Source organism: Excalfactoria chinensis, chromosome 10, assembly GCF_039878825.1.
Source record: "Excalfactoria chinensis isolate bCotChi1 chromosome 10, bCotChi1.hap2, whole genome shotgun sequence".
Classification (NCBI taxonomy): Eukaryota; Metazoa; Chordata; class Aves; order Galliformes; family Phasianidae; genus Excalfactoria; species Excalfactoria chinensis.
The window spans coordinates 3,127,821-3,154,173 of record NC_092834.1 but is presented as its reverse complement, the minus strand read 5'-3'; the positions used below and the strand labels follow the sequence as shown (position 1 = coordinate 3,154,173).

Below are 26,353 nucleotides of genomic sequence, written 5' to 3'. Positions count from 1 at the left end.
TGTTCAGGTGAAATCGAGTTAGGACATTCAAATGTAAATGCTGTAATATCTGTTAGAACAGGAATTTCTGACCTGGGCAGCATTGCGTTGGCCATAGTACCATTGAAGTCTTACTTGGTAGGCTTTCAGTTATTTATTAAATGTACGCCAAGCAGAATTCAAGTCCAGTTGTATTGAATACTCTGCCAATAAGTCTATAGATGTGTTTCTTTGGTGACATTGTTTTATGCAAGAAAACTTCTGTAAGGAGATTTCTGGTGGTAAGTGTGTGAGCCTCCTCCTGGGCTGAGATTTGAGGCAGCCTGTAGTGCATGCTGAGCTCTGAACCCAAAGAACAGACAAGGCGGTGTGTGACGTGTTACAATTTAAGCCATTTTTTAGAACACGGCAGTGCTCTTTTTGAGAGGGCACATGTGCCGTTGTTTCGGGGCTGTCTCATGTCCTGTGGGCAGCGGGAGCTCAGGCTGAGCTGCTGGTACCCGAGCTCTTCCCTTTTGTCTTTCCTTCTTTGTGCCTCCTGTCAGGAGGCTCTGCTGGGCAGAAAAGCCCAAGAGGGCAGAGCAGGAAGCAAAGCATGGCCTTGTGCAAAGGTCAGGGCAAATCCAGAGCAACTTTATTGCGTGTATGTAGAAAGTAGCAAGAAGTCGAGTTAAACAAAGGCTTTTTGTGTTTGTTTTCTGCAAGGATGGGCACCATCAGGAGTCTGTTCTGAGAGGGAGCAGAACAGTGCCAGCCCTTCAGAATCACTTTCCTGACAAAAGACTTTAAAGGTCTTCAGGATGTTTTGTTAGTTTTACCTGCAGCCATCTGTCAGCTCAACAACTGGGTCTGTTTTGGTCTCATTTACCCTACCTACAACTACCAGTGTGCCCATTAGTCGCTGTTAGGACTCTTTCTGCATTGGTTTGCCTTAGAGGCACTGCTGTGCACCCACTGCATGCAGGGGTTTGGTTTGCACGGGGACTGTTCAGTCAGCAGTGTAGTAAAGGTTTCTGCTGCAGGAGCACCCGCATGAGTGAGACGTGTGCAGGTGGTTGCTGCCCTGAGGGGTGAGGGCTGGCGTGGCCAATGAACAGGATGGGGCTGCAATAACAGTGCACTGAGTGAAGAAATGTGCTTAGCTTCTTGTTTAAGATTAAAAACTGCAGCATGAATATACTGGGCATGTTGACCTGGTCATGATTCCTGCTACAAAGACTGTCCATACGCTTTGTTTAATTGCTGATCCCAGTAAGCCAGCAGTTCCTGTGCCCGCTCAGAGGACGGCAGTTGTTTTCCTGCCTCCAGCAGTTGTGCTGTTCCCTCTGTGCTGTGTGATGGTCAGAGGCAGCACCGTGTGGCAGGAAGCGGAGCGGTGCTGAGCATGAAGGGCTGTGGGGGGCTGAGCGCTGTGTCCTTGGAGCAGCACACAATGAACGTGGTGTCCCACACTGCAGCCGGGTGCTGCTACTGCTAGGAAACATCTACAAACCAGCCCCCTGCCTTTGGGTAATGCTGTGTTTTGCTGTTAGTGTTTCTCAGGTACTTTGAGATTGTCTCTATTAGACAGAGCCTTTCAGGGGTCTTAAGAAAAAGAAATTTGACTTTGAACCAAAATAGTTGCCTGGCTTATGTCCACGTGTTGCTGATTGTCACGGCTCTGGTAGCTCTGTGGTTTGAGTCCATGTCCTCGTCATTGGAGGGCTGGATTATTTTTGTCATGCAAATCTCAGATTACTGCAGGGTACCAATTCCAGCTGAGAAGAAACAAAAAGGCATCATAGGTAGCACAGTGTGCTGGGCTGCAGCCAGGACTGCCAGTGTCCTCATGGAGATTCATGCAGTGCTGTCCATGCATCTCTGAGCAGCGCAGCTGCTGGCCTCCCTCTGTGGGGCAACAAGAGGGAAATCCTGACATGTTGAACACAGAACGAGTCGGTGTGTGGGCAGGGGGAGACCGAGAGAGATGGACTGTGATGGTTTTGGCATTTTAGGCCGATGCCAGGACAGCAATCCTGCAGTCCTACTGGAGGGAATGTGTGGTTACCCTGCAGGTGATGTACGTTTGGCTCCCAGCTTTTGGTCTTACCCTCTCGATGCCAGGAATTATTTTAAGGAAGCGATGTTACATGATAAGTAAAAGCAGACAAGTATTTGCAGCTTCGCTTTTGAACCTGAAAGAAAAGCAGAGGGTGGTGATGGTAAAATGAAAATAACTCCCCGTGTGCAAATGAGAAGTGAGAACTGTCTGAGCGTTACAGCCTGACACTGACTGGTGATCAGGAACGTGTTGGTTTTCCTATTATTCCTTTAAGTAAGTTGTATTCCTAAGTAATGCCTTTCTTTTAAAATGAGTTCATTAGGTACAGAGATGCTGCAGTGCCTTTGCTCACAGCACCCCTTTGGGCCACCTGCCTTTAGGTGCTCTGGGCAGAAAGCCTTTATGTTTGTCTCTGTCTGTCTGACATATGCTCGTATGTGTTTATATATGTAAGTATATATAAATAAATCTGTTAATGTACTTCTTTGTTCTTCCCTCAGATTACTCCTTGACTAGTGCAGACCTGTCTGCCCTGCAGGGATTTAACTCCCCAGGAATGCTGTCTTTAGGGCAGGTATCTGCCTGGCAGCAGCACCATCTCGGTCCAGCAACCCTCAGCTCTCTCGTGTAAGTAGATTTGTAGTAGTTCAGTACTGCATGGCGGGGAGCTTCAAGGTGAATAATCTGCACTGGGAAATACATAACACAAAACCATTTTGCTTTTTTTTTTCTGCTGCCAATGGTACATTGCTTTTCCAGTCGGCCCGTGGGCTGCAGGAGTTCTGAGCCTGTGTTGTATCCTCTGCGGCCCCTTCACTCAGTCCTGAAGCTGAGGGGCTGCACCCCTGCATGCCCACCTCCTTGCTGAAGTCACCAACACGATTAACTTCAATGGCAAACCATTGCTGTTTGTGCTTAATGTCCATAGAAGTACTTAGGTATTTAATTGATGTTTCTAATTGATGTTTCTTTCTCCTTAGTAAGTGGCCTTTATTTACATGCGTGTTTCAAGGATGTCGAACTACACGGCAGCACCGTGCAGCAGATGCATGAACTGCCGCTTTCTTTTCCTCTCTCACGTTTTCTTATTTCTTCCTTTTGGTTTTCTTTCCCCCAGTACTGGCAGCCAGCTATCTCAGGGTTCAAATTTATCCATTAACACCAACCAAAACATCAACATCAAATCAGAACCCATTTCACCTCCCCGGGACCGCGTCACTCCCTCTGGGTTCCCGCAGCAGCCCCCGCAGCAGCCGCAGCCCCCGCAGCCCCCACAGCAGCCGCCGCAGCGCCAGGAGTTGGGCCGCTCTCCTGTCGACAGCCTCAGCAGCTCCAGCAGCTCCTACGACGGCAGCGACCGGGAGGACCCACGGAGCGATTTCCACTCTCCCGTGGTGCTGGGAAGGCCACCAAATTCAGAAGATAGGGAGAGTCCGTCAGTAAAACGAATGAGGATGGACACGTGGGTGACATAAACTTGCGGTGTTGCCTCTTCAGTTTTGTGCTCTCAAAATGAACTGTCCTGACATATCTAAATTTATAAATAAGGACATGAAATAAGTATATTTATATGTATATACATACGTGCATATATATATCTTCACATGCATATATATGTGCTAGTGTGTGTAGCATACACAGAATCATCAGGCACTTATTACAAACTTCTTGTATAGCTGCAGATGTCCCATGGTAAAACGTAACAGAACAATCCTATAGGTATTGATCTAGTCTGGCACTTACCTGGACTTGTTGTTTTAATAATATAACCTGTTTTGCAAAGAAACATTGTACCCGTATTATAATCCTACCACACTAGATTGCAGAAACCAAGAGGGCTCGCCTGTAGTAACGTCCCTGTGTGTTTTATTAAAGCTGTATGGTTACTCGTAGTTAAGAAATAATGCTTTGTAGCAGCAGAGCAGTAGAAAAGCAGGAAGAAGAAAGCAATACTGTACATAAAATGACCTTTATATTACCCCACCTGGCATGGGTCTCTATTGCAGAGGGTGCATGGAGAAGGGCTGATGCTAGAGAAAATAAAAAAAACAAAAACCCTGTTTTGCACGTGCAAAAAAAAAATAAAAGAATAGTATTGGGTCAAAGAAGTGATTTTTTTAACGAGTGAGAGAAAGGCAGACATAGAGAACTCGCATGAAATATTCAGAAGATATTAGCCTAGGAAATAGAGCATTAACAAAGTAAAAGTAATATATTAAGTTATAATTGGGATATGTTGGACAAATTTGTTTTTACGTTCGTACCTTTGAGAAATATAGAAGCGGATTTTAGCTCGTGTATATTTTATATTAAAGAAAACAATACCCGAATGAATTGAAGACTATATATAAAGTTATATACAGTACTTTTGAACACATTCTGCTATGAATTATTTATATAAGCCAAAGCTGTACGTTGTAGCTTTTTTGTAGAGTATAGTTTTATCTTATTTTGACTTTCTAGTTTTTGCTTTCAGAGATGAAAAGGAAAAACTTGCAGGCGGAACCTTGGGGGAAAAATAAGCCATGAACACTTCTATGTAAATTGAAATTTGAGCCAAACTCGTCGTGTATATAGCATCTTAAAGATATGATCACCTTGGTGTAAGTACCTCTGTATTGTACGGTCACCAGATATAAAAGTCTATTTTTGTGGATTGACGCCGACTTGAGAAAGGCGAGGTCCTTATTAAGTAGAGTATTCACTGTTTAATATTTACTATTTTGTTAAATATACTGTACTTTCTTTGGATTTTAATTATTATTAATATTATTATCCAGATTTTTCAGAGGGTGTATAAAGGGGTTGTCCCCCTCACTGGTGGTGAATGTGTGCCGTTCAATTGTAATCTCTGTGCTGTATGGTTAAGCTTCATTATACATTTTATATATATGTATATAAATAGCAAAGTGGCAAAAAACAAACAAACAAACCCGGCGTTAAGTTCATCCTGCATAAATATAACACATCTGCTACAACGCATCTGAAGGCATCAGTTTAAAACTGCCTCTTCTGAGGAGGAAACAAACAAACAAACGCGGTGGAAAAAGCTTGACCTGATTTGTCCTGCTAGGGAAATAAAGAACACATATCAGATGAGCACAAAGGGCTCCTGAGGTGGTAAATGGTTTGGGATAAGGCCAAAGCTTCAGAGGGAGACGTGCAGAGCTCTTTGCTGCTCCGAGACAGAGCGTGGAGCTGCGGGAAGGGGAAGGGAAGGGCAGCCAGAGCTGGGAGCAACACCCACCTGCGGGGGAACCAGCTCCGTGCAGCCTTCCAGCTCTGTGGGCAGCTGGTGCCGCTCCGGGCTCCATGCAGATCCCCTTCCTTCCCCTTTCATGCTGGGAACCAAATGACGTAGATCTCAATGAATTCGCTGCTGCTGGTGGTTCTGGGGAAGGAAAAAAAAAAAGCCAGCAGTGCTATTTTGTTACCGAACCCCCATAAAGTGACCCCTGATATTTATAAAAGCTTTGTGCCAGATTTTTTTTAAAGTAATTAACGGATATTTTAACCAAGGGGTGCGAGAAACAAAAATCCCTCGTGTTCCCACAGCGGCAGCTCCAGCTACTTTCGTGGCTGCTGGCTGTAAGGTGAGAGTGGAGATGGGAGCTGCTGCCTGCGGCTCTGCAGCCATCCCTGAACACCTGCAGCCTCAGTGGCTCCATTGCCCAGCTGTGACGTCCTGCAGTCCCGGCTGTGGCAGCCTGGAGGGCAAGGAGAGTTTTGTCCCAGCAGCTCATTGATTTCACAGGTGTCCGAACTCAGTTACCACTGCGGAGATCCCTTTAATGCTTGGAAAAGCTATGTGGTTTTCTTCATTATTTATGCACATATATGAACTTTGCTGTACATCTGAGTGGGAGTTCTGCATTCACATTTACTGTCTATTTTCTTGTGTGCCTTACGAGATGGCTTTGCTGACTGTATCTCAATAGTCTTTATTTCTATGCAGGTTTGTAAACAGTACTATTACTGTTTTCTTAAAGAAAAAAGCTACATAAGGGTTAGAGTTTGTATCGAAATCGCACCTCTGAATTAAAAACCCGACACGTTTGTTCCTAGGAACCGCAGGGGGGCTGTTGTGGTGCTGCCCGGCGCCCCATCCCGTCCCACACACCCGGCAGGAGATGCTGGCCATGTTCCCTCCCAGCGGGAGAACCTCCCGCCCCTGAATAAATGGGAGTCCTGGTTTGTAATAACAGGTAACTTAACTTTGGAACAGACTTTTTTTAGCAATTGTAAAGATGTTTTGTAACGAGACAAAGACGCAGCACAGATATTTCAACCGCTGACAAATACTTTTTTTAACTAAGTAAATATATTGAAGTTTCAAGTGAATCCAATCCTGGTTTGAACCCATTGAGGCCTGAGCGACTTCAGATTTCTATCTGTCTATTTATCTCCTGTTGTGACCAATCGATCACCTCCATCTCCCAGCTCTCACTTTAGTAGTTACAAATTCACACTTGTTTCAAAGTCCCCGGTCAGGGATTTGTCCCAACGCTTCAGCCTTTGCTTTCACTCCGAGGACACTAAGAGCATCCCAACCTTGAATTGCTGTGCGCACAAGAAATACATAGTAAATAAGGAACATAACAACTCCTAACAGCCCATCGTGGGAAGAAGTTAAATTCGAATGTGAAAGAAAGACTTCAATGTAAACGTTTAAATCTTAGTAGAAACTTTCTTCACTTTGCTGTGCAAGAGAACACTGCTTTGCTATATTTAAAATGGCTTTTTTAAAAGAGATTTATGTATTTGGTAAATGTTTGTAGTCAACAGTTCACAAAGAAGCTGTTCACGGTTTAATGATGATAAGCCGTTTGGCGGCACAAGCTGGACTTTGTTGCCATCCTTGAGACGAATCTTTTAAGAAAAAAATAAGTTAATCTCGATTTTTTCCCTGAATGTGTTGTTTTTTCTTCAATATACAATAAATATTCTAGTGAACTTTTTATCAAATGGTTAAGAAAAATGCTAGAGGTTGTTGTAAAATATTTGTATCCTGCATTCACTAAAGTAAAGATACTGGCTTTTACTGTGTACTCCAGCCTCTGTCGTATTTGCAGAGCACAACCCCTGTCTGCTCCGTGCCCTCCTGCTCCCCCTGCAGCACCCCAAACCCTCACCACGTTCGGTCCTGAGGTACCACTTCCAAGCCGTACCCACAGCTCCTTTATTTATTTGGACACTCAAGAACGGAAGCACTCTAAGATTATAAAGCACTTACAGAGAAGAACAGCAGAAGGCAACGATGCACTCACCTGCCCCTCCGCTGGCACTCCCTGCTGCTGCAGCTCTGCCGTGCTCCGCATCCCGCCGCCCCTCTGCAGCTCCACCCGGGCTCTGCTGTGTGCTGAGAGCAGCAAAAGGTCACAGCGCTGCTGCCCGACCTCTGCAGAACAAAGGCTTAGGCACAAAACAAACGTGATGGCACAACACGCTGCCAGCGCTTCAACGCTGCAGTGCTCCGTGATGCTGCGAGGCACATAATGCAACACACCAAGAAACCACCACGAGCCAGACAACAGCAAAACAAACACCCAACACACAGTCTGGGGTGGGTAAGTGCCCCTTGTGCTTTTATTTCATCTCACCTCATTTAAAGGTAACCACCCCCCTCCTCCCACCCCCAAGGGATACTTGTCCTTCACAGAAGAAAACACAAGCTTTTTTTTCCCCCATTACAAGATACTTCAGGTTCCCCATCCACAACTTGGGTTTGCTCAGGAAAGCCTGAGCACTGTTTAAGGCTGCGGGAGCCCCGGGTTACAGTGTAACACCGCAGGGCTCTGCTCCTTTCCCCCACACCTTTTGTGCCATGCAGGAGATGCCGTCAGGCCGCTCCTCTCACCCACCTCCTCCTTCACTCCTGCTCAGTTTTAGGCAGCATCAGAAAGGATTGAAAAACAAAAAAAACAAACAAAAAAACCCCAACAACACAAAAAACAACCAACAAAACCCAAACCAAGTTGCATGTGGTGACGCATGGCCACAGACATGAGGTCCAGCATCACAACCCAACACTGCAGCCAGGCCCCTTGCTGGGACCCTCTGCAGCCCCCAGGCAGCAGTGCTCTCTGCTGCAAGGCCCGCAGCAGGCAGGCACTGCTCCAGCAGCTCAGGTCTGACCTCCGCAGCTTTGCCACAAATGGATTCTGTGCTTTTTCTCTGCAGGCTTCTTGTTGAGCCTGCTGAGAACACAGCAAATGGTGGGGAGGCAGCACAGGGCAAAGATGAACTGCCTCTGTGTGTGCTGCCCACCAGCTCTGCCTCCTCCGCAGGAGAGCTCAGCCCTGTGCAAACAGCCCGAGGCTCACCATGAGCACACACAACCAGCTGGCTGCTGCTGGGTTATGGCCTTCGTCCCCCCCTGGGGGTTTCATGCCTCAGCATTCAGCTCCAGGCGAGTTCACCTCTGTCTGCAGTCCCTGAATTTGTTGAATGCAAAGTTTTGAGGACAATTCTCTGCAGCAAAACTCCCCCAAATCCTCACTGCTCCTCACTTCCAGCACGTAGTGTTCACTGACAGCACACGGATCAGGCTTACAGACAGCTCAGCCACACAAACCTCCATCCATCCCTATTTACTCAGAGCAGACAGGCCTGTTCAGCACACAGCAGCTTCCCTGTCCCCATCTAGAAAGGATCTGATACACCACCTTTCTGTGACTACCTGACACAACTTTGAGCTTCTTTGCTGGTCTTTGTAGCCAAACTCAGCAGCACCACAAACAAGGAAACCCAAGTCCATGACTGCAATGTGACGTCTGAGATGCACCACTATGGATTTAAGGCAAAGGCAGGTGACAGCTGGACTTCCCCACACCAAATAAACCATTGAGAAGAGCACACCATCGCACACACCTAACTCTGTTCTCACCATCTCCTGCCAACACTGCGGCCATCTGCTGTCAGCCCGCTGTAGCTCTGGCCCAGCAGAACCCTGACTCTGGAGGACTCCGCGATGAGCTCTGCCTGCACAGACACTGGCTCCAAGCAGTCTCTGAAGGACTTCCACCAGGAGAAAAGCTGTGGCCTCCCCCGCCCCACTGCAGGACTCGAACCACCCACTGCTGAAACACCGTGCACAGGATGCAGCTATTGAGGCTCTTGCTGTCCTTGAGCTGAGCCACACACCGGCCAACCAGCTAAAAGCCACCACTGTTTGGTTGGGTCTGCCAAGGCTGCCATGCTCTGCAGGCAGGAAAATGACCATTCACTGAAAAGGATGAATCCTCACCTCTGAGCAAAACGTATTTTCTTAAAAACACAAACAGCCGCCAGCCTTCCAGTCACACCAGCACTGCACTATCACACAATAACGGGTTCGGCTTCTTAGACAAAACCGCTCTTCAGAAATACCTGAAGCACGAAGAGCAAACTGCTTCCAAATGCTTTCCCTCATCAGAGTTCACAAATGCTAAGCCGGCTGCCTGTTGTTCTTTACAAGCAACAGAGCACCTTATTCTTCCATTAAATCACACCTTCAGTTCAGTCAAGCTCAGAACTACATTGACTACTTTAAAAAAGAACATAGATATCTGTAGTGTTATCCCCCCGACTGCACTCGAGTCAGAGTCACCATCTTATGGCCGTCAGTGCTGGGAGGAGAGGCAGTGTTTGGCTGTATCTCCCCCTTAGCATTCTTTTCTACAGCTGAGCTTTGTAGTAGCTTCTCTTCCAATCCATCTGCTGAAATATTTGAGGTTGTTGTTGTGTTGGAGGTGTGGGCCGCTGGGCCATTCTCTTGTGTTTTAAAATAGATGATATAAAATACTGGCAAGACAATTCCTACCAAGAGCATAATAAAAACTGCGTTCCACCACTGGATTCCACAGTCTGCACCATTGCTGCTCTCCCTCTTCCCCGGCTCCACCAGCGGCCTCTCCGGAGCCTCCAGGCAGTACTCAGCACTCAGCTGCGCCTCCGCCTGCACGGCGTCCTGGATGCTCTTGTCGATGCCCCTGAAGTAGTCCAGCAGCTGCCCACCGTCAGCAGAGCCGCTGCCAGCAGCTCCAGGCTCCGGCACGTCCACCAGCGTCACCCCGCTCTGGGAGCGCGCAGCTGGGAGCGGCCTCAGCTCCTCACTGCTCTCTGTCAGCAGCCCGTGGGTCTTCACCGGGATCTTGATGGACTTCAAAGCGTACAGGTCCTGCTCCCGGATAAAGTTGTTGACGCGTTTGATGTCTGCGACCTGCAAGATCCAAAAGGACATCAAGTATTAGTGCAAAACGACCCAACCTTCCACTAGTGTTGGAGCAAGAAGTGGCTACAAAAGCAGCCTGAAGATAAAGACAAGCTCTGCCTGCAAGCAGGTTACTGATCGTCAGAGATTTCCCAGCAGTTGCAGAAGTGCTCCAGGTCCTGCAGCTTAAAGCTGCTCCTGTTACATCCATTACATGTACACCCACCACACGTACATCTGCGCTGCTTTCACATCTCCTGTAAGCTGTGTTTTTCTTACCAAGTCTTTCCTCTCTCTTTGCTTTCATTACCTTTCTCACACTTGCTTTTTAAATCCAAGTTACAACAAGAAGAGTCTTTGGAGCAAACCTTTTGAAAACAGCAGCACCTTAAACAGCAGACAAGTGCTGAACGAGAGGGGAGAACTGCAGCACGAGGTGAACAGCAACAGCATCTTTGGAGCACGTGGCAGCTCTGAAAGCAAGACTGCAGGCTGGGACAGAACAGCAGGCACCGCTCCCATGCAGACATGAGCACCCTCTGCTCACACTGCTGAGCCTCTCCCCACATAACAGCTCCATGCAGCTCGCTTCTCCCTCCCCTGCTGATAAACACTGAAGGCAATAATGTCCACCTGTGAGCAGCTCTGGATGTTGGTGTGTGCTAACAAACCATCAGCCGAGGGTCCACACCTGTGTGCGGTGTTTGCACCCAGCTTAGTCACACAAACAGCAATAAGAGCAGCAAGAAAGAAGGCACCGTACACACAGCATTGGTCAACAAGGACCACTAGTACCAGAAAGCAAAGTCAGCAGTAAGGCAGCATTTCCTTATTCAGCGTTAAGTAAAGAGAAGGCAGCTTAATACAGTGTGCACTGATAGCCCCCTGAATCTAGCAAAGACAACAAACAGGCCCATCAACACATGCAGCAGCAAACCAAAGCAGCCAGGCAGGTGTGAAAGAATCACTGCACACTCACAAATGTCAGGCTACCAATGAAACCATGAGGATTAAAACCAATAAAGTGCTTTTCTTCCTGCAATGAGCGTCATCAGCTCCAACATCACTTGGCAGCTCATGGCAAAGATCTGCCCTTATAACAGGCAGCACACAGGTAAGTAGCAGGCAGCCCTATGGCAGTTCCCAAACAGCTGCTACAAGAACACGACCCTCTCCCTGCTGGCTGCAGAACGGCTGCCTGCAGGCTCTGCTGCTCATGGAGCAGCGTGGAACCACCCCAGCCAGGGGGGAAAGGCTCCCTGCCCTGCAGGGCTCTGCCTGCACAGCTGCACCCTGTTCTCCCCTCAGCCCACGCTGTCTGGGAGCCTCAGTTCCACAGGCAGGTCTGCTCTGTCACAGCTGTGCTGCAGGACTGCACTGAAAGGGAGAGGGGAGATGGATGCCTGAACATCATGTTTAACTCAGCACAGCCTGAGACATCTGGAAATGGGGTGTTCAATGCAGACCCTCATCTGCTGCCCCTGAAGCGAAGGGGATCCTCAGCTGCCGGATCCTCAGCTGCTGGATCAGACTCCTCACAGCTTCCCTCAGCAGAGCACCAGGAATTAAAGTCTCCCAAATGACTTTGTTATGAAATAACAATCTGACACTAAGCCCCCTAACTGAAGCTGTGCCTCAATTTTCTGTTCTCTTCCAATGAAAACAGATTACTGGGACAGTAAACATCCCCTGCAGTGCCTGCAATCAAAATGCAACGCTGTGCTATAGCTCTAGAAAGTAGAGCACACAAAAACAACAAACTGATGGGAAGAGCGCACAGCACGGGGCTGAGCATGCCATTTAGGTTTGTTATTTGCACTCACGTTTGGCTGCAGTGAGCCCAGCTGAGAACTGTGCCCAAAGCAGGCCCAGAATATAGATGGTAAGAGTAAAAATGGGAAGTTGGCAGAGCTCTGCATCTCTGCAAGTTACCTGCTGCACAAACAAAACCTCCTTGCACTGCCCCAGTTCCCCCTCCCCAGGCAGGCCACGCTGACTCCCAAACCAATGAATCCTCATTCATTTCAAGCAAAGCTCATCCTGGAATTTTCAAACACGGTCACATTTTTTTGCAGCTAAAAATCTTCTTTACTGACATCCTGGATTCTTTCAGGAGCTGCTTAACTGTGCAAATCCAACACACTACATCGATACCAACCGGTGTCAGCCTGTAAACCAACACACAGTCAGAAGGATTTCCACCTCTCCAATGCAATGGGAACAAATCAGCAGTGTGCTTTCTGAAGGGAGGCAGGGCGTTCTGACTGCTGGACTCCTCACTTACACCACAGGAGGCCCATCTGCCAGGGCTCTACTGCTTGCAATCAAAGCCTCTTTAAGCCCTACCAGGCTCTCTCCTTCACAAGCACCAGCTCATCAGCAGCATTGAGAAGGTTCTTTGTTTTGTTTTTGTTTCTAAGGGAGGGGAGGAATTGTCTCAGCTTCTCTAAGCCCTCTTGCTTCAGCTGTACCTTACAGCTGTGTTATTAAGCAAGACAGCGCAATAGCATTGCAACAGTTCAGCCAGCACCGTATCATTACCACCAACCAGGCCACTGTCCAAATGCTTCCATTATGCAACTTCTTAATCACAGCACAGCTTGTAGATAAAGGAGCCTCTAGGTAAAAGGAGGCTCAAAAAACAAAGCTGTAACTGCTAAGCAATGGGGTATTCCTAACGTTCCCATCAGGTTGTTAGGGTTGTCATTTTTTCCTATTGAACGCTCCACTTCAAACCCAGAATATCAGCCTCCAACCTTGTGCCCTCCCTTCAACAAGTACAAATCGTGGCTTTGCAGAGGTCATCCAAATTAACCACGAAACCAGGTCACACAGGACGGCACCTCCCACGGCTGTTTGCTCTAAAGCTCTTTTTTTTACCTCTCTCCAGCTCACTTTCTCCATTGCCCACCCATGAAATACACAGAGCAAACTTATACAGCAAGGAGCCCTCACACAGCTCCGGGAGGTACGTGATGTGTGCAGCAGATCATGAAGCAATTCAAACAAGAGCAACGAGAGACAACACTTACTTTGCAGCCGTACTGCAGGGCAAGCTTGTTCAGACTGTCGTCCTCGGTGAGCTCCCTCTCCAGAAGCACCACATCCCCAGCCCTGCCCCGCTCGGGGCCGCCCCGCTGCTGCTCCCTGCCCCTGGGCCGCAGCTCCATCACGGTGAGCTCCGAGTCCGACGACTCCTCCGAGTCCGAGCGGCCATTCGGGAACACGAACACCTGCCCGCCCGGGTAGTTGTGGATGGTGACAGGGGGCTGGAAGGGCCTGCGGCTCTCGTTCAGCCTCATCTTCTATGGCAGCACCTGGAACGAAACAGCTGTTACGGTTTTTGCGTAACTTCTCCATCTCCGCTCCAGGTGCCGAGTCGCAGTGGGACACACCGCGGAACAGCGCCGCGCTCCGCCCCGCGCAACCCAACACCGCCCAACAAGAGAAAGCAGCCCCTTCAGTTGGGAATCGCTGCTACAACAACGGCCGCACAGCGCAGCGGGGCCGAGCGGCGCATCCAGCCGGTAACGACTGACCACGTTACGCTCCGCGCCGCCGTCCCGGCAGCCCTCGGCTCTCCGCACTATCAGCGTTACGGACACACGGCCCGGCCGCGCAAACCGCAGCCCCAGCCCCGCACACACACGTACCTCCGCCGGACGCGGTGCTGACGCGAACGGGCCGGGCGGAGCGGAGCGCTACAGGGCGGAGCGCTACAGGAAGGCCTCGGCCCGACCGGACCGTCCCGCCAGGCCCCGCCGCCCTCAGCGGATCCACGGCCCGGCCCCGCACTCCCCGCCGGACATCGGCCGCGCGCACCAACCTAACTCCGGCTCTCCCCCAACTCCCTCTTCCATTGGCTGGAAGCGCGGGGAGGCGGGATCTCAACGCCACTCAACCAATGGGAAGAGGGGAAGGGCGGCAGACAGAGGTTGGTTGAGAGGTCGCCGCTGGAACGCGCCGCGTGAGGCGCGTCTTAAAGGGCCCGCGCTGCTCCCGTGTAGGACTCACATGGAGCCTTGGCAGCCACGTGAGCTCCTTCTCTAGAGCCGGAGTTAATCACATTCCGGTAAAGAACTCAACGAAGATCTCGGTTCTGGCTTTCCAGAAAGAGCATGAACTGGAACAGGGCTCCTTCTCACTGCCATGATCTGATCCAGATCTGCTGTTCTCCTCACTCCTTCTCCCCTCCTATGCAGGCTGATTCAGGAGCATTTCCATTTCGCACACACGTTCCTTGTATGTTCATTTGTTTCCCTTTAAGTAACCTACTAAAAGCTCAGTTGCAGTCAGACCGACTATTTGCATGTCAGGTCCCTCAGTGACTCGGATCACTGCAGCACCTTCAGCTGGGAAACCAAAGGCTGAGCGCCCAACTTGGAGGCAGCTCTAATGGCTGCCAGCTCTAACGGCTGCCTTAGGGGCCGTTTCACACATCCCAGCTCATCGCTCACCAGCACTAAACTGGCTGCTGGGCTGCAGCTGCTCAGGTTGGCACCCGGCGGTTTCCAACTGCCCTGAAAGCTGCAGTTCATAAATCACGGCGGCCATCAGTAACTGCGACCCGATCCGTGATGTGGGACTAATGAAAGCAAGTCAGAGGGAAATCGTTCACCATTTCCTCTGCCATGTGGGCTATTAACTAGAAAAATGTAGAACCAGGAGCAATCAATAAAAGATGGAGGTGGGAACCCTCACACATACCGAACTATAGTCCTGATACAACACATGGCACAAGGTAAAGAAACACTTCTGTAGCATCTGCTTCTCGGGTTCAACCAGTTACTTCTGTACAGTTGAGCTCCAGCTCCAAAGACTGCAAAAGAGCACAGTGAGGCAAGAGAAATCTACTGATACTTCTGATATTGCTGAGTTACGTGTCGGTGGAGTTACCCTCTGTTTTAAATTCAGAAGTGTGAACCAAATAGAACAAAATTCTACTCTCCCGTGTCTGGAGTGACTAAGCTTACGTCAGTACTGTGTACACCTCTGAATTACATACATGTCATACATGTTTAAGAGATAGATACACCAGGCACGCAACTTAAGAAACTTCAGTTAAATTAAATTAATAACAGGCATATACTTAATATAGTTAATTGAGCTTTGGGGGTTACTCTAAGTGCACGTTGGGTAGCACTGGGCTCCACCTCACCTCTCAGAATGCTCTCCAGTCGGCAGGGCACGTCTCACTCTGCAGGTTCCAAACTCAGCCACAGGCAGTTCCACACAGCAGCATCCTGCCACCAACAGCCCTCCAGGGTCCTGTGCGGAAAACAAGGAACCAAGTGATGGTTTAGGGGTCACACCTGGAAGGAAGCACAAAGGCTGCGTTCAAGCAGCAGCCACAAGACCTGGCTTACAAAAAGCTGCACACCTTGTCTGTGGGAGAATTCCCAATGGAGGGGCAACTGGTCCCAGACAAGGCTTACATCTTCCTTACATAAGGGTACACCCACTTGCAAAGTGACACCCAGCCCTGCAGCACGGAGCACACACAGTGGACACAGTGCCTTGTAGTCCTCCCCAGAAAGGAGCTTGCTGCTGCCTGCAAGAAGCAGATTTTGTCAACCCTGCGAGCAGCTGTGGGCACAGCGCACCTCTGACTTCTTCCAGGGAAGAAACACAGCTCTCATGTTCACCTTCACAAGTTTTCTTCCCCCTCCTTGTAACACAGCAGGTATTACAATAAATATGCAGCTTCATCACTCATCTCCAGCTCAGACATCATTACTCCCACCTATGATGACTAAGTTTGCAACTGCGCTGTGACTCAGGATTGAGACTTTCATCTTGGGAGCCACAGTGCAGATCCAAGCAGCACTGCCGTCTCCTGGAGGAGGTAACGTGTCTTTGCTCAGAGACCTAGTTCTGTGCTTGGCTTCCAGCAAGCAGCACCATTTGGCTCCGGCCGCCTGGTTTATGTGATAGCAGAGACTGAATTACTTAAGAAAAAACAGATACTTACTCTTTATATAAAAACAAATGACAAATTAAAAGTGGTTTTAATTTTGAAGTTTGTATTTTCTTGGGATTGTGCCAAATCCTGGAACCCACACTCCACACCCTGTCCTGCTGGAGGAATTTGGCTAGGGAACACGCCATAAGATTTGTTCCCTTTCCTCTCCTTTACTCTTAAAATCCTGAGTACTAGTAAAACCCTGCTCCTCCACCCCCCTTCCTGCAACTGGTAAGTTGTGAAGAACAGGAATGTTCCTGGGAAGAAATCCAGGCTGAATCGCATTCAGAACAAGTCAGAGATTTCTTGCATAGCTGAAGCATGTGTTTGCAATCCCCAACTGCTGGAGCATGTAAGCCCTGCCAGCATATATTGTTCCTTCATATATTCTCAGAGAGCTCTTAGCAGAGTCTAGGGCACTCTGTGGACAACATCCTGCTAAGGCACTGCTCCTTGGCCCATCTGCTAACGGTGCCGGGGCCAACAAGGCTCTTGGTGTAGGTATGGCAAATAGGCAGTACCACTCTTCCATGAAACTATGCTAGTGATGGTTGGAGCCGTCAGTCTGCACGATGCCCTGAGCCACGCACTGGCTCCATTTGAGCTGGCTTACCTACTAGGCAAGGTTTCAGGCAGCTTCTAGGACTGGTTTACTCCGGTGTCATGAGCATGTGCAGCCCCAGCAAAGGATAAAGCTGTGAGAACTGTAATGAATGTCCAGAAGGTAAATGGTAACTGCTGGGAAGCAGCAGACAGCCAGTAGCTACACACAGCCTGTTCTCCCTTCTGCCTGAGAGCTGCCACTAGTCCAGAGAGAATTTAAATTAAATCTGAATTTAATGGTTCAAAACAGGAACACGACATGGCCAAGAAGGGTGGGAAGCTGGGGACTGAGACACTGGATGGAAGAGCACTTCTTCAGTGCATCTGGGAGGAAGCTTTTGTCCTTGGCATCACGCGGTGTGCAGTACATTACAGGAGCACAAAGTGAGTCTTCGCTCAAGCTGGTGCTGATACTGGGGAAAGGCAGGTTGCTGAAAGCATCACTTGCCTTTCCAATGACCTTATCATGTGAGCAGAGCTTGCCAAGAGCTGTCTCTCATTCTGCACTCCTCGCAGCCTGAGCCAACAAGCCTGAACACGCTGTGCTGATATCTGATATCGCTCAGCAATGCATGGCAGTCTCCAAGCATTGCACATGCATCCTTTCAGAATGGACATGACTTCTCTGTGCTTTTCTGCACTGCATGCTCCAGCTTGTCTCACTTCCAAACATGTCCAATCCAACTTTGCACTTTCTTAAATGTGAAGAACAGAGAAAACCAAAAGGTCTTCCAGTTCAAGACCTCTGACCTCAGTACCCGAAATGGCTAAGCTGTGTTTAGCTTGGCTAGTCTTCATTCTCCCAAACAGGATTTCCCCTTCTTCACTAGTGCATGGCAACAGTAATGAGCAAGTAACACATGGGGGCAGCAGCAGGCTTTGCTTTCTTGTCAAACTTGCAGGAACTTGCGGCTGTGGCATCCTCGCAAGGTCTCGTGAAACTGCGGCATCTCAACATTTGAGGGTCACTGTGTTGGACACAAACAAGGCCAGACTGACAGCCACGGCTGACCACGCTGTGGGAAAAGCACATCCTTGGAGACAGGAGCTTTGTGGCCTCACAGCCCGGAAACCTGTGCCTTTGTCACTGCATCTGGTCTTCCTCCTGTCCCTGCAGTTCCGGTCCAAGCACTCTGTGCTCGTGTTACAAAGAGCATTCAACTGGCAGACAGTGGCACCATTGTCTGCAATGGCAAATACGGAGGGAGTGAAAATCCCAGGGCTCAGTTCAGACCCCACTGCCCACCACTGCAGGAGCCTGCTGAGCTTGTTGCACTGCAGGCAGGATGGAGTGAAATGCAAAGGATGCTCTAATTTGACTGCATCAGAAGAGAGATGTAGGGTTCACGTGATATCATTTATTATCTCAGAGATTCTGAATGTTCAGGTGATGGGGAAAAGCCTTGATCTTGGCAGTGAATGTGTTAAAGGCTACATTTTCAGAGTAGGAGCATTTAGGTCAGGGAAGTGGCCCTAATTTACATAGCGAGGCTCTGTGATTGATTTCCTGACAGCACTATTTCCACAGCAGGATGTCCTTCTTGCTGCTGGAGGTGAGCAGAACTACAGAAGTTGCTTATGTACCTGATATTCACCTGGTCTCTCTCGTCAGCACTCCACACTGTGGGAGGTGTCTGAGCGGTGACACAAGCTGATGCTCAAAGTGGCAAGAAATAAAAAACAGCAAAAAGAATCCCAGTCACCAGAAACGAGGATGGGTTGATTATAACGAGGGATAGGAAACAAAGCAGCTCTGTGCCTCCTGAGTACTTACAAAATAATAACCAGATAAATGGACAAGTTACTCTGCAACTAAGGCTGCTACTTTAATTGGAAAGTGCTGTTAATACAACTGCCTGATGGAGGCGTGAGCAACAGCACAACAGGGCTGTTGCAGATCTGCAAGTAAACAGCTGAAATGCATCTCTCAACTTCAATCTGTGACTTTCTGAAGCCAAAAGAACAGCTTTAAATTTAAAACTTCTGTTGGAGCTCATGCTTCAGTTGGGCTTTGTGCCAGAACATGCAAAGACTTAGGGCATTAAGAGTCTCATGTAGAAGAAAAGACAGTGAGGAGTCATTTGAGCTGGCTAGTAATGCACTGAGATGTAGCAAGATCATTGCCTCCATTCCCTTTAAACTAATTTGCGGGGAGGAAAATTGGAAAAAATGAGACTGTATCTTACAGCAAATCTAGGGCTGAGCACAGCCTTGGCGGATACAACTGTGTCCTGCACACGGAGCAACAGGAGGGTCCCAGCCCCAAGCTGGCTCTGCCCTTTTAAATAGCTGGGCAGCGAAGTGGCCCCTGAAGGTGCCAAAGGTGCTAAGCAAGCATCATTAAGGACACCCAAGGAACTGTTCTGACAGCTGCTGTCTTCTATTCACTTTGAACCATAATCTCGGGGAACTCTTGTTCTTTCGGAGAGTTCAGTTTTCATAAATCCACAGCCATGCAACGCTTTAATGGCACCTCTGCTATTCCCTGAGTTGCAGGGAATTAATTGATTCACCCGTGCCTGATGCACATGGCACAGCCTGGTCCCAGCACTGGGAAACTGGGGAGAGCAAGCATTAAGCAATGAAAGATGTGTCTGGCTGCCAGTAAAGATCTACTAATGCTGCAATCACAATGAACAGTAGCTTACACACTAGCACTACCAGCATGATCACCAGGTACCAAACAAAGCACAACCAGCCAAAACTTCTACAGAAAAGGAGAAAAAGCTGACCAATGCCTTTTTCTATGGTGTCCCTGCTGGTTAATGCTGAAGTTCCCTGGATCTTTGCATAGGCAGGGTTTCAACGGACAGCCTGAGAATGATTACCAGGAGTCGATGTGATCCTTCCCTGGGACTCTTCACTGCCAGAAGCTGCTTTACAATACTCCCAGCCATTTCCCTAAGTATCTGACAGAATTAAAGAAACATGGGCCTTGGGCTTCAAGATGACTGGGAAATAGCTAATCAGGCTCTCAGCTGAGCCAATGCGAGGAAGAACATCGTCAGCAATAAATTTTCTCTAACTGGAGCCAAGGAATGGGTACGTTCTTATGGGAAAACCTTCTTTCCATTAGGCCACATGGACCATGAAGAGAGGGGCCCCAGTGGGCAGCAGAGGACTTTTAACATAGTGCTAGGGACCTACTCAGATGATAAGGAAAAAGAAATGCCACAAAAAAATGTTACCATTATTATTTTTTTTAGGCAAGGGCTGGGAAAGCCTCTGCAGCTGCAGGAGCTCTTGCACTTCACATGCTCATGCAAGTGGTGGGTAAGCAGTCTAGGGAGCAGGCTGTGTTTACAGCTGCTCATGGGCCCAAGCTGGGGCTCACCATGTAGACACCAACCTTGCAAGGAAAAGTTTCTAGGTCCAGGATCCGGAATCAAAAAGGGAGCTCCATTATGGTCTCTTCCACAAAGGTCAGAGAGAAGCTGGTTCCTGGGTTGTGCTCATGAGGCCATCACCAACATAGTACATGGGAGAATGGGTGTACACTGGCAATGATGCCTCGCCTTTAATAACTGCCAGGATCCTGTGCTCCTCTCACTTTTGATTTTGCCCCTTTTGTGCTGAACAGGAGGGGAAGATGCTGCAAAACATGTGCATCCTAAAGAAGCGAGAAAAGCCAGGGCAGTTTCTTGGTCCAGGAGATAAACCTATAAACCTTCGTGCCTTTTCACAGATATGATGCATTTACAAATATTTCCAGAGAGGGGCAGTAGAGACCGAACCCACAGGATGAATGGGAAAAGACATCCTCATCAGGGAGAAATACAAATAAAGAGCGAGAATTGCTTGCAGTGGCTTTTCCTTGGCATAGAGAGGCTCCACCATGCGTCCATTCAAATAAAACCAGCAGGACTTACATAGGCCAAAACGGGGCTGCTTGGTGTAATGATTTCAGTTTGCTCTGAGCTGACTTCCTTTACCTGCATTTCAGAGGAGAGAACAAGGCCTTCCAATGCATCAGAGGAGCACTATATTATGTACTACATAACAAAGCCAACCCTGCAGCACCAAAGTTTTCTGTCAGGTTCACGGATACTTATACCACTGCTCATCACTAACACAGTTTCGCTTCCACCTGACATTGACAGAGTGGAGACATGACAAAAAGAGGTGCTGTTAAAATCAAGACCCTCATCAAACCATGCTGTCAAAGTCTCAAACAGTGAGGCCTGTCTGCACCGTCTTCACAGTCTCTTCAGATTCTCTTGAACCACAGAGCAAAATTCTAAAGCTGATTCAAGTTCTTTACCTGGAGAAAACCCCATATGTTTTACTTAACTCAAATCACCTATTTGTTCTTCATTGCTGCATTATGCCATCCTCTTGCATCACCCATCATCCAGGATGGAGGGGATGTTTTGGCAGTGGACATGTCCAGAAGCCCCAGATGTGGGACAATACAAGCAGGCACAAATCATGCAACCAGTCTCTTCCTCAAATTGTTTCTAGCCTAAGAATAAGACTTCAAAACAGGGAGACAAGCAGGGAGCAGCATCAGGTGAGAGGCAGCTATCTGCAGCAGAGGAGCTGAGGCAGTAACAGCTTCATCAGGAAATCGAGAACCTTTTCTCATCCTGCACACAGCACAACACAACACACCAGCAATCTGGCTGCAGACCGAAATCTTGGCTTTCCCTAAAGCCAATGGCAAACATCCCACTGGCTTCAGAGGGAAGAGGACTTCATGCCAGATCTCGTGCTTCCCATTCCTTTGCCGTAGCCATGAAAGCAAGCTTCACTTCCAAGGCAGTGTCTGCAGCTAGGGCCTTGTGGGACAGGAGAATGGTTCTCCTTGCCACCTGACAAGTATCAATGGGAAATAAAAGGCTTCTCTTTAACAGAAAAGTTTACTGCCCCAGATAACAACCTGCTTAGTGATATGAGACTCTCCAGGCTGAAATTCTTTTTTCAGGCTTCAACATCTGTCTACAACGTACACTACAGCTCAATCATACAGCTTTTGGCCCTGATGAAGCCATTAGTGGGAGAGATGGCATGAACAGGATTACGCAGCTGGAAACTTTCATCTCTCCTGTGTTAATATCTCTCAACCTATACCTATCACATGGCAGTACAAATGCGTAGTGTGACTTACAGCAACATGGCAGGTGGGAAAATTAAGATGGCCCATTTCACAGAAACTGTATCCCAGCTGCTTTTAGCACAACAGAGTCAATGACTGTTTGAGGAGTTGAAGAAAGGGATGCTGGCAGAACTGTATGCTGACTGCACAGGGCTCTATGTTTGCTCTGGCATGAAAGGTTACTTAGATCACTGCGCAGGCTGGAGATGGAAGGTTCTGGTTCCTATCAACCTGGCAGACTTAGTATAGCACAAAGGGGATGTATGCTCGGCTGCTGAAATGAGCATCTTGAGATCTCCAAGCTATTTTTGAGGTGGCAAGGTCATGGCTCACATTCCTTACAAACCTTTGCTTTCCTTGGCAATAATCAAGAGTGCTGTTAGGGAAATCCTGGTGGGTGTTTTGTGATCAGTCAAGCACAGCAGATTACATTACTGGACGGTGTATACAGGACCTCCCATCTTCTAGACATAGTAAAACAAGTCTGTTTTCTCCAGAAATTCTGGAGTCACCAGCATGGTGCTGGCCACCTGTATTATTTCTTGGGTCACGCAGCACGTCTACTGGTCAGATTGATGTCTGTACAGCTGACTGTTTGCATATCAATTCTAAAGGCAAAGGAAATTCTTAAAATCCCACAGCACAAATGTGCAGTGCTACAGAAAAGCAGGTGGAGATGTGCCAAGACACAGCTCCTCAGTTGCTACCCCTCTAACAAATGCCCTGCGAGGAAAACTGGAAAGTATTTCATGAAAGAGCAAAGATAACATAAGACTATCTGGCAAAGGCTGGAATTTAATATTAATGGCTTTCTTCTAGTCACTGTATTTCCTGTTCCTAACTTAACCCACTAAAATCACCAATGGTCAGAGAAGGGCTATAAACTTTTCCACATCTAAAAACCCTTTCATTGGAAGATCTCAGAGTACTTGGCAACTACTAGGGACTGCTGCAGAATGGCTGTCCTCAGAGGATACTGCTCAAGTAGTCAGCGTGCAGAAGCTTTTTTGGCTCCTGAAGCCAAATACTGAAATTTAGCTTCTGCCCATCTCTGCAGGAATAACTTCCTGAGAGTAGCTGAGCTTCCCTTGAATTCATGCTCCACATTCAGCGTGAGAACAACCATCCCAAGAGACAGATGGGTAACAGATACACAGCAGCGATGTGACTGGTGTCATTTCAGTCTACCAGTCAATTTAGAACCTTCCCCACAGAGCTTCTCAGGGGTTACACTGGAGACTGCTCATGCCTGTGCATGGCTCAGCTGCTGGTATTTCTAAACAGCTCTGTTCAACAATAGCACAGGGAAGTTTGTTTTGATAGTGAGCTGGACTAGGCCCCATCTCCCCACCTCTCCCTGCCAGCTGGTACTTGCCTGCAGGAGTCCAAGTATTAGTTAAGGTGGATAAGAAGTGCAGAATATCTCTCTTCCAAGTCTTGTGGTCTCCTGGTGATCCTACTGTGCCACCCACACCTTCCCTCAACTGGGCAAAATACCTGAAGTATGGAGCTGACTTGCCAAGAGAAATTTAGACCAGAAACGCCTCTAGAAAGATGGGTCTCACCAAGGGTTGCAGACTGCAGAATAGCACAGTGCTGGCTGGGGCACACGGCTGGGGAGGGAAGCATTAGTCACTGCCTGCCTTGTGCTCGGCCCTCTCGGACAGTCTCCCCTCTTGGAAGATGCACTGTTTTGCCTGTATGACCGTTGGCAGAAACTCGTGAGCAGAGCTGGTTGAAAATTTTCCATCAAAACAATATTTTTGTTTTGCCAGAAAATACTTCAAAAATTAAGTGGAAAAATCAGAGCAAAGGGCCTGGGTTTTGGCTGACATCGATGGTTAGAAAATTCTCAAACTTGCGATTTTTTTTAGCCAAAAATGAAAGTATTTGGGGTGAGGTGGGGAAGGAGAGAGGAGGAACCTTGCAAGTCTTTGCAATACCCTGAAAAACATATAAGAATTTTCTTGCAAGTATGAGAATGTTTTTGTCAGGTTTTGTTGTTTTTTTTTTCACAGTGAATGATAGTTCTGTTTTAGACCCAATCTACAGGGAGACCAGAAAACAAACAAATGTGCTTTTTTCCTTTCTTATGCTATACCCATGTGCCCTTATAGTCTATGCAAAGGCAGCACTTTGTCTAGAAACACATGTAAGACACACCAGATCTCATAGGATCTGCCCAAGAGCCTACCTCCCAAAAACTGAAGCTCTCATGGTAAAGCACACGTGCACACAGCTGATTCTGCTCTGAATTTGTACAGCTGATGGGAAGCCATGATAAACATTGCTGTTGCCTTGCATACAAATAAACTAAGCCATGAGGACAGACAAGGAAAAGGCAATGCTTGCAAAGGTACAGTGCATGCAGCTATTGCAAAACTGTCCATACTTAATAATCAGGAGCAGGCAATACTGTTGCTAATGGCACTGTAGAGGCAATGGCTCTATGAATGAACTGGGGAAGCTGCAAGGAAGGGTGACTGCAGCCTTGGAGACCTGCTGAGGAGTTCAGCAGGACACATCCTCCTTGACACAAACCTGGGCATTAAGCAGAGGTGACAGTGCTGAGGATAACAGTGCCGATAGCACAGAAGTTGAACTAGATCAGTAAGAAAACTAAGAGGTTATTAGGCAGTGAGAGCAGAAGAGATTCAATTTATAGAATTGGATTTATATTAGACCATGATTCTGGACAGGATTTTTATTTTAGACAACACTTCATTTTTTTAAAGGACTAGTGCAACTTAGATGTGGATTTCATACCTTTTCCTTAATGAGAGCAGCACCGGGGGAAGCACGCTCAGAAGTACTGACGTGTCCTGGCAGGGGCTCAGACTGCTGCAACTCGCCTTGCTGACAGGCCAAGCTTGACTCTCATCCCACGACGACCCGGGGTTACAGTCCCAGCGACTTCCACCACAAGCAGCTCTGGCTCTCAGCCGCCAAAGTGATAAAAGACTTCTTGTGTGATCATCTCAGGAGGCAAGTTTGATGCCAAACAAAGCTGCGGTCTGGTTGGGTCTTTCAGCCATCAGAGACAAAATCAAGGGGAAAAATGCAGAGCTGGGGAAATAAATGGAAGCTGCTAAGTGTTCAAATAATGTCTTTTCCAAGAAAACAAAAAAAGAAAAAAAAAAGAAAAGAAAAACCCCAATACAAGAACGACTTGTTTGGCTTTGCTAGCCAGACCCAGGTAGCTCTCAGCTTTGTGTTCCATTAGAGGACACCTCCTTTTCAAACTCTGATCTGTTTCACTGCCTGTCATCACAATGGCTGCAAAATGATGCTGTACGCAATGACCTTACAGGAAACTGTCCACAGTCTTTTGATAGTTGATGTTTTCTGGGAGCAGAAGCAGTCATACAGACTGGCATGCTACCAGCACTCTCCTGCTGAACGAATCAGCACTTCCCTCTATTTGCCAGCCTGTGTTTTGAGCAGTAGCCAAGCTGGGGTTTGGATCTTGCAGTTCAATTGCTATATGGGGCATTTCAGAAGTGATGTGGATTTTACTCTCTGCTGCTTTCAATGACCAAAAAAAATGTGTCTGAGGATAGAAAACCAGTGGGGGATATCACTTTCCATTCCCTGCTATCATGGTAATCACAGCATAGACTAATTCAAAAGAAGCACACATTCATCTCCATACCTTTTCAGATCACTGCTGCCAATAATGCCAAGTAGCTGCTTTGGGAATCCATCTTTTCCTCATCACCACCTGCAGTCTGTGAGCTCTTCAGAGGAGGACCATTTCTTCGCATATGGCTTTCATCATCCATTTCTGGTTGCAGCATGCAAGTGCCACTGCTCAAAGAACACTGAAATATTATAAATATCTCAGAAGCAAACACCAGCCAAAGTAACTGTGAGGGGAGACAAGAGGTTACCACAGGAGTAAAATTAGAAGAATATTTTCTTTCAAGGGCTGAGGGAGATTAAATGCACTTGTGCTGTGGAGGAAGGGTATTTGTATATGCAGCAAAAGTGGCAAAGTTTCTAAAAGGTGCAAAGCAAGTCTGTGGGACACAAAGCAGCTGCAAGCATGCAGCAAGGACAAGGACATGAGATGCATCTGTGGCGAGCAGAGGGAAAAGGACAAGGCAGACATCTCTGGAGTTACACTGAGACTGCCATAAGCTCAAGGCTTGGGAGAGGCTGGAGATGCCAACAATGCAAGGGCTTACCTGGAGTCTGAGTTGCACCAGGAGCTGGCCCCACAAACCAATGTCCTGAGGGATCCACCATGGTCAGTGTGTGGAGTTGCTCCCTGCTGAGACTGAGAAGGAAGCCAAGGTCTGTGGCTTCCAGACCCAGATGAGTCACTCTGGAGGCTCCAGATCTGCCCGGGCCACAAAAGAAAGGACTAAACACCCAAACAGCCGCCTTCGCAGCCAAGCAAAAGGAACTGAGGGAAATCATGTCTTTCAAGAAGGCCCAGCTGCTTCCTTGCCCCATGGCTGAGGCGGTTACCTACCCCAA

General features: G+C 48.0%; 2 protein-coding genes across 10 annotated transcripts in view; one reads left to right on the top strand and one right to left on the bottom strand.

The window, feature by feature from the left end:
* Positions 1–7,068, top strand: part of MEF2A (myocyte enhancer factor 2A) — a 76,567-nt gene extending 69,499 nt beyond the window's left edge. For all 8 annotated transcript variants that reach the window (XM_072345090.1, XM_072345093.1, XM_072345096.1 and 5 more), the window contains 2 exons: positions 2,521–2,647; positions 3,138–7,068. In XM_072345090.1, the coding sequence (XP_072201191.1) occupies positions 2,521–2,647; positions 3,138–3,495 (485 nt within the window). In that variant the 3' untranslated portion in view covers positions 3,496–7,068. The remainder of the gene's footprint in view (positions 1–2,520; positions 2,648–3,137) is intronic.
* A 510-nt stretch (positions 7,069–7,578) lies between these two features.
* On the bottom strand, positions 7,579–25,669 carry LYSMD4 (LysM domain containing 4). 2 transcript variants are annotated; one of them, XM_072345773.1, is made up of 5 exons: positions 25,524–25,669; positions 24,638–24,937; positions 15,370–15,479; positions 13,244–13,528; positions 7,585–10,220 (listed from the first exon to the last, which is right to left on the bottom strand). In XM_072345773.1, exons 4-5 carry the CDS (start codon positions 13,511–13,513, stop codon positions 9,576–9,578), a joined length of 915 nt encoding a protein of 304 aa, XP_072201874.1. In that variant the 5' UTR covers positions 13,514–13,528; positions 15,370–15,479; positions 24,638–24,937; positions 25,524–25,669; the 3' UTR covers positions 7,585–9,575. The 2 variants fall into 2 exon arrangements, with proteins under 2 accessions (XP_072201873.1, XP_072201874.1); XM_072345772.1 differs by lacking the exons at positions 15,370–15,479; positions 24,638–24,937; positions 25,524–25,669 and adding an exon at positions 13,865–14,041 and having other exon boundaries at positions 7,579–10,220.
* Between the last annotated feature and the right edge of the window lie 684 nt (positions 25,670–26,353).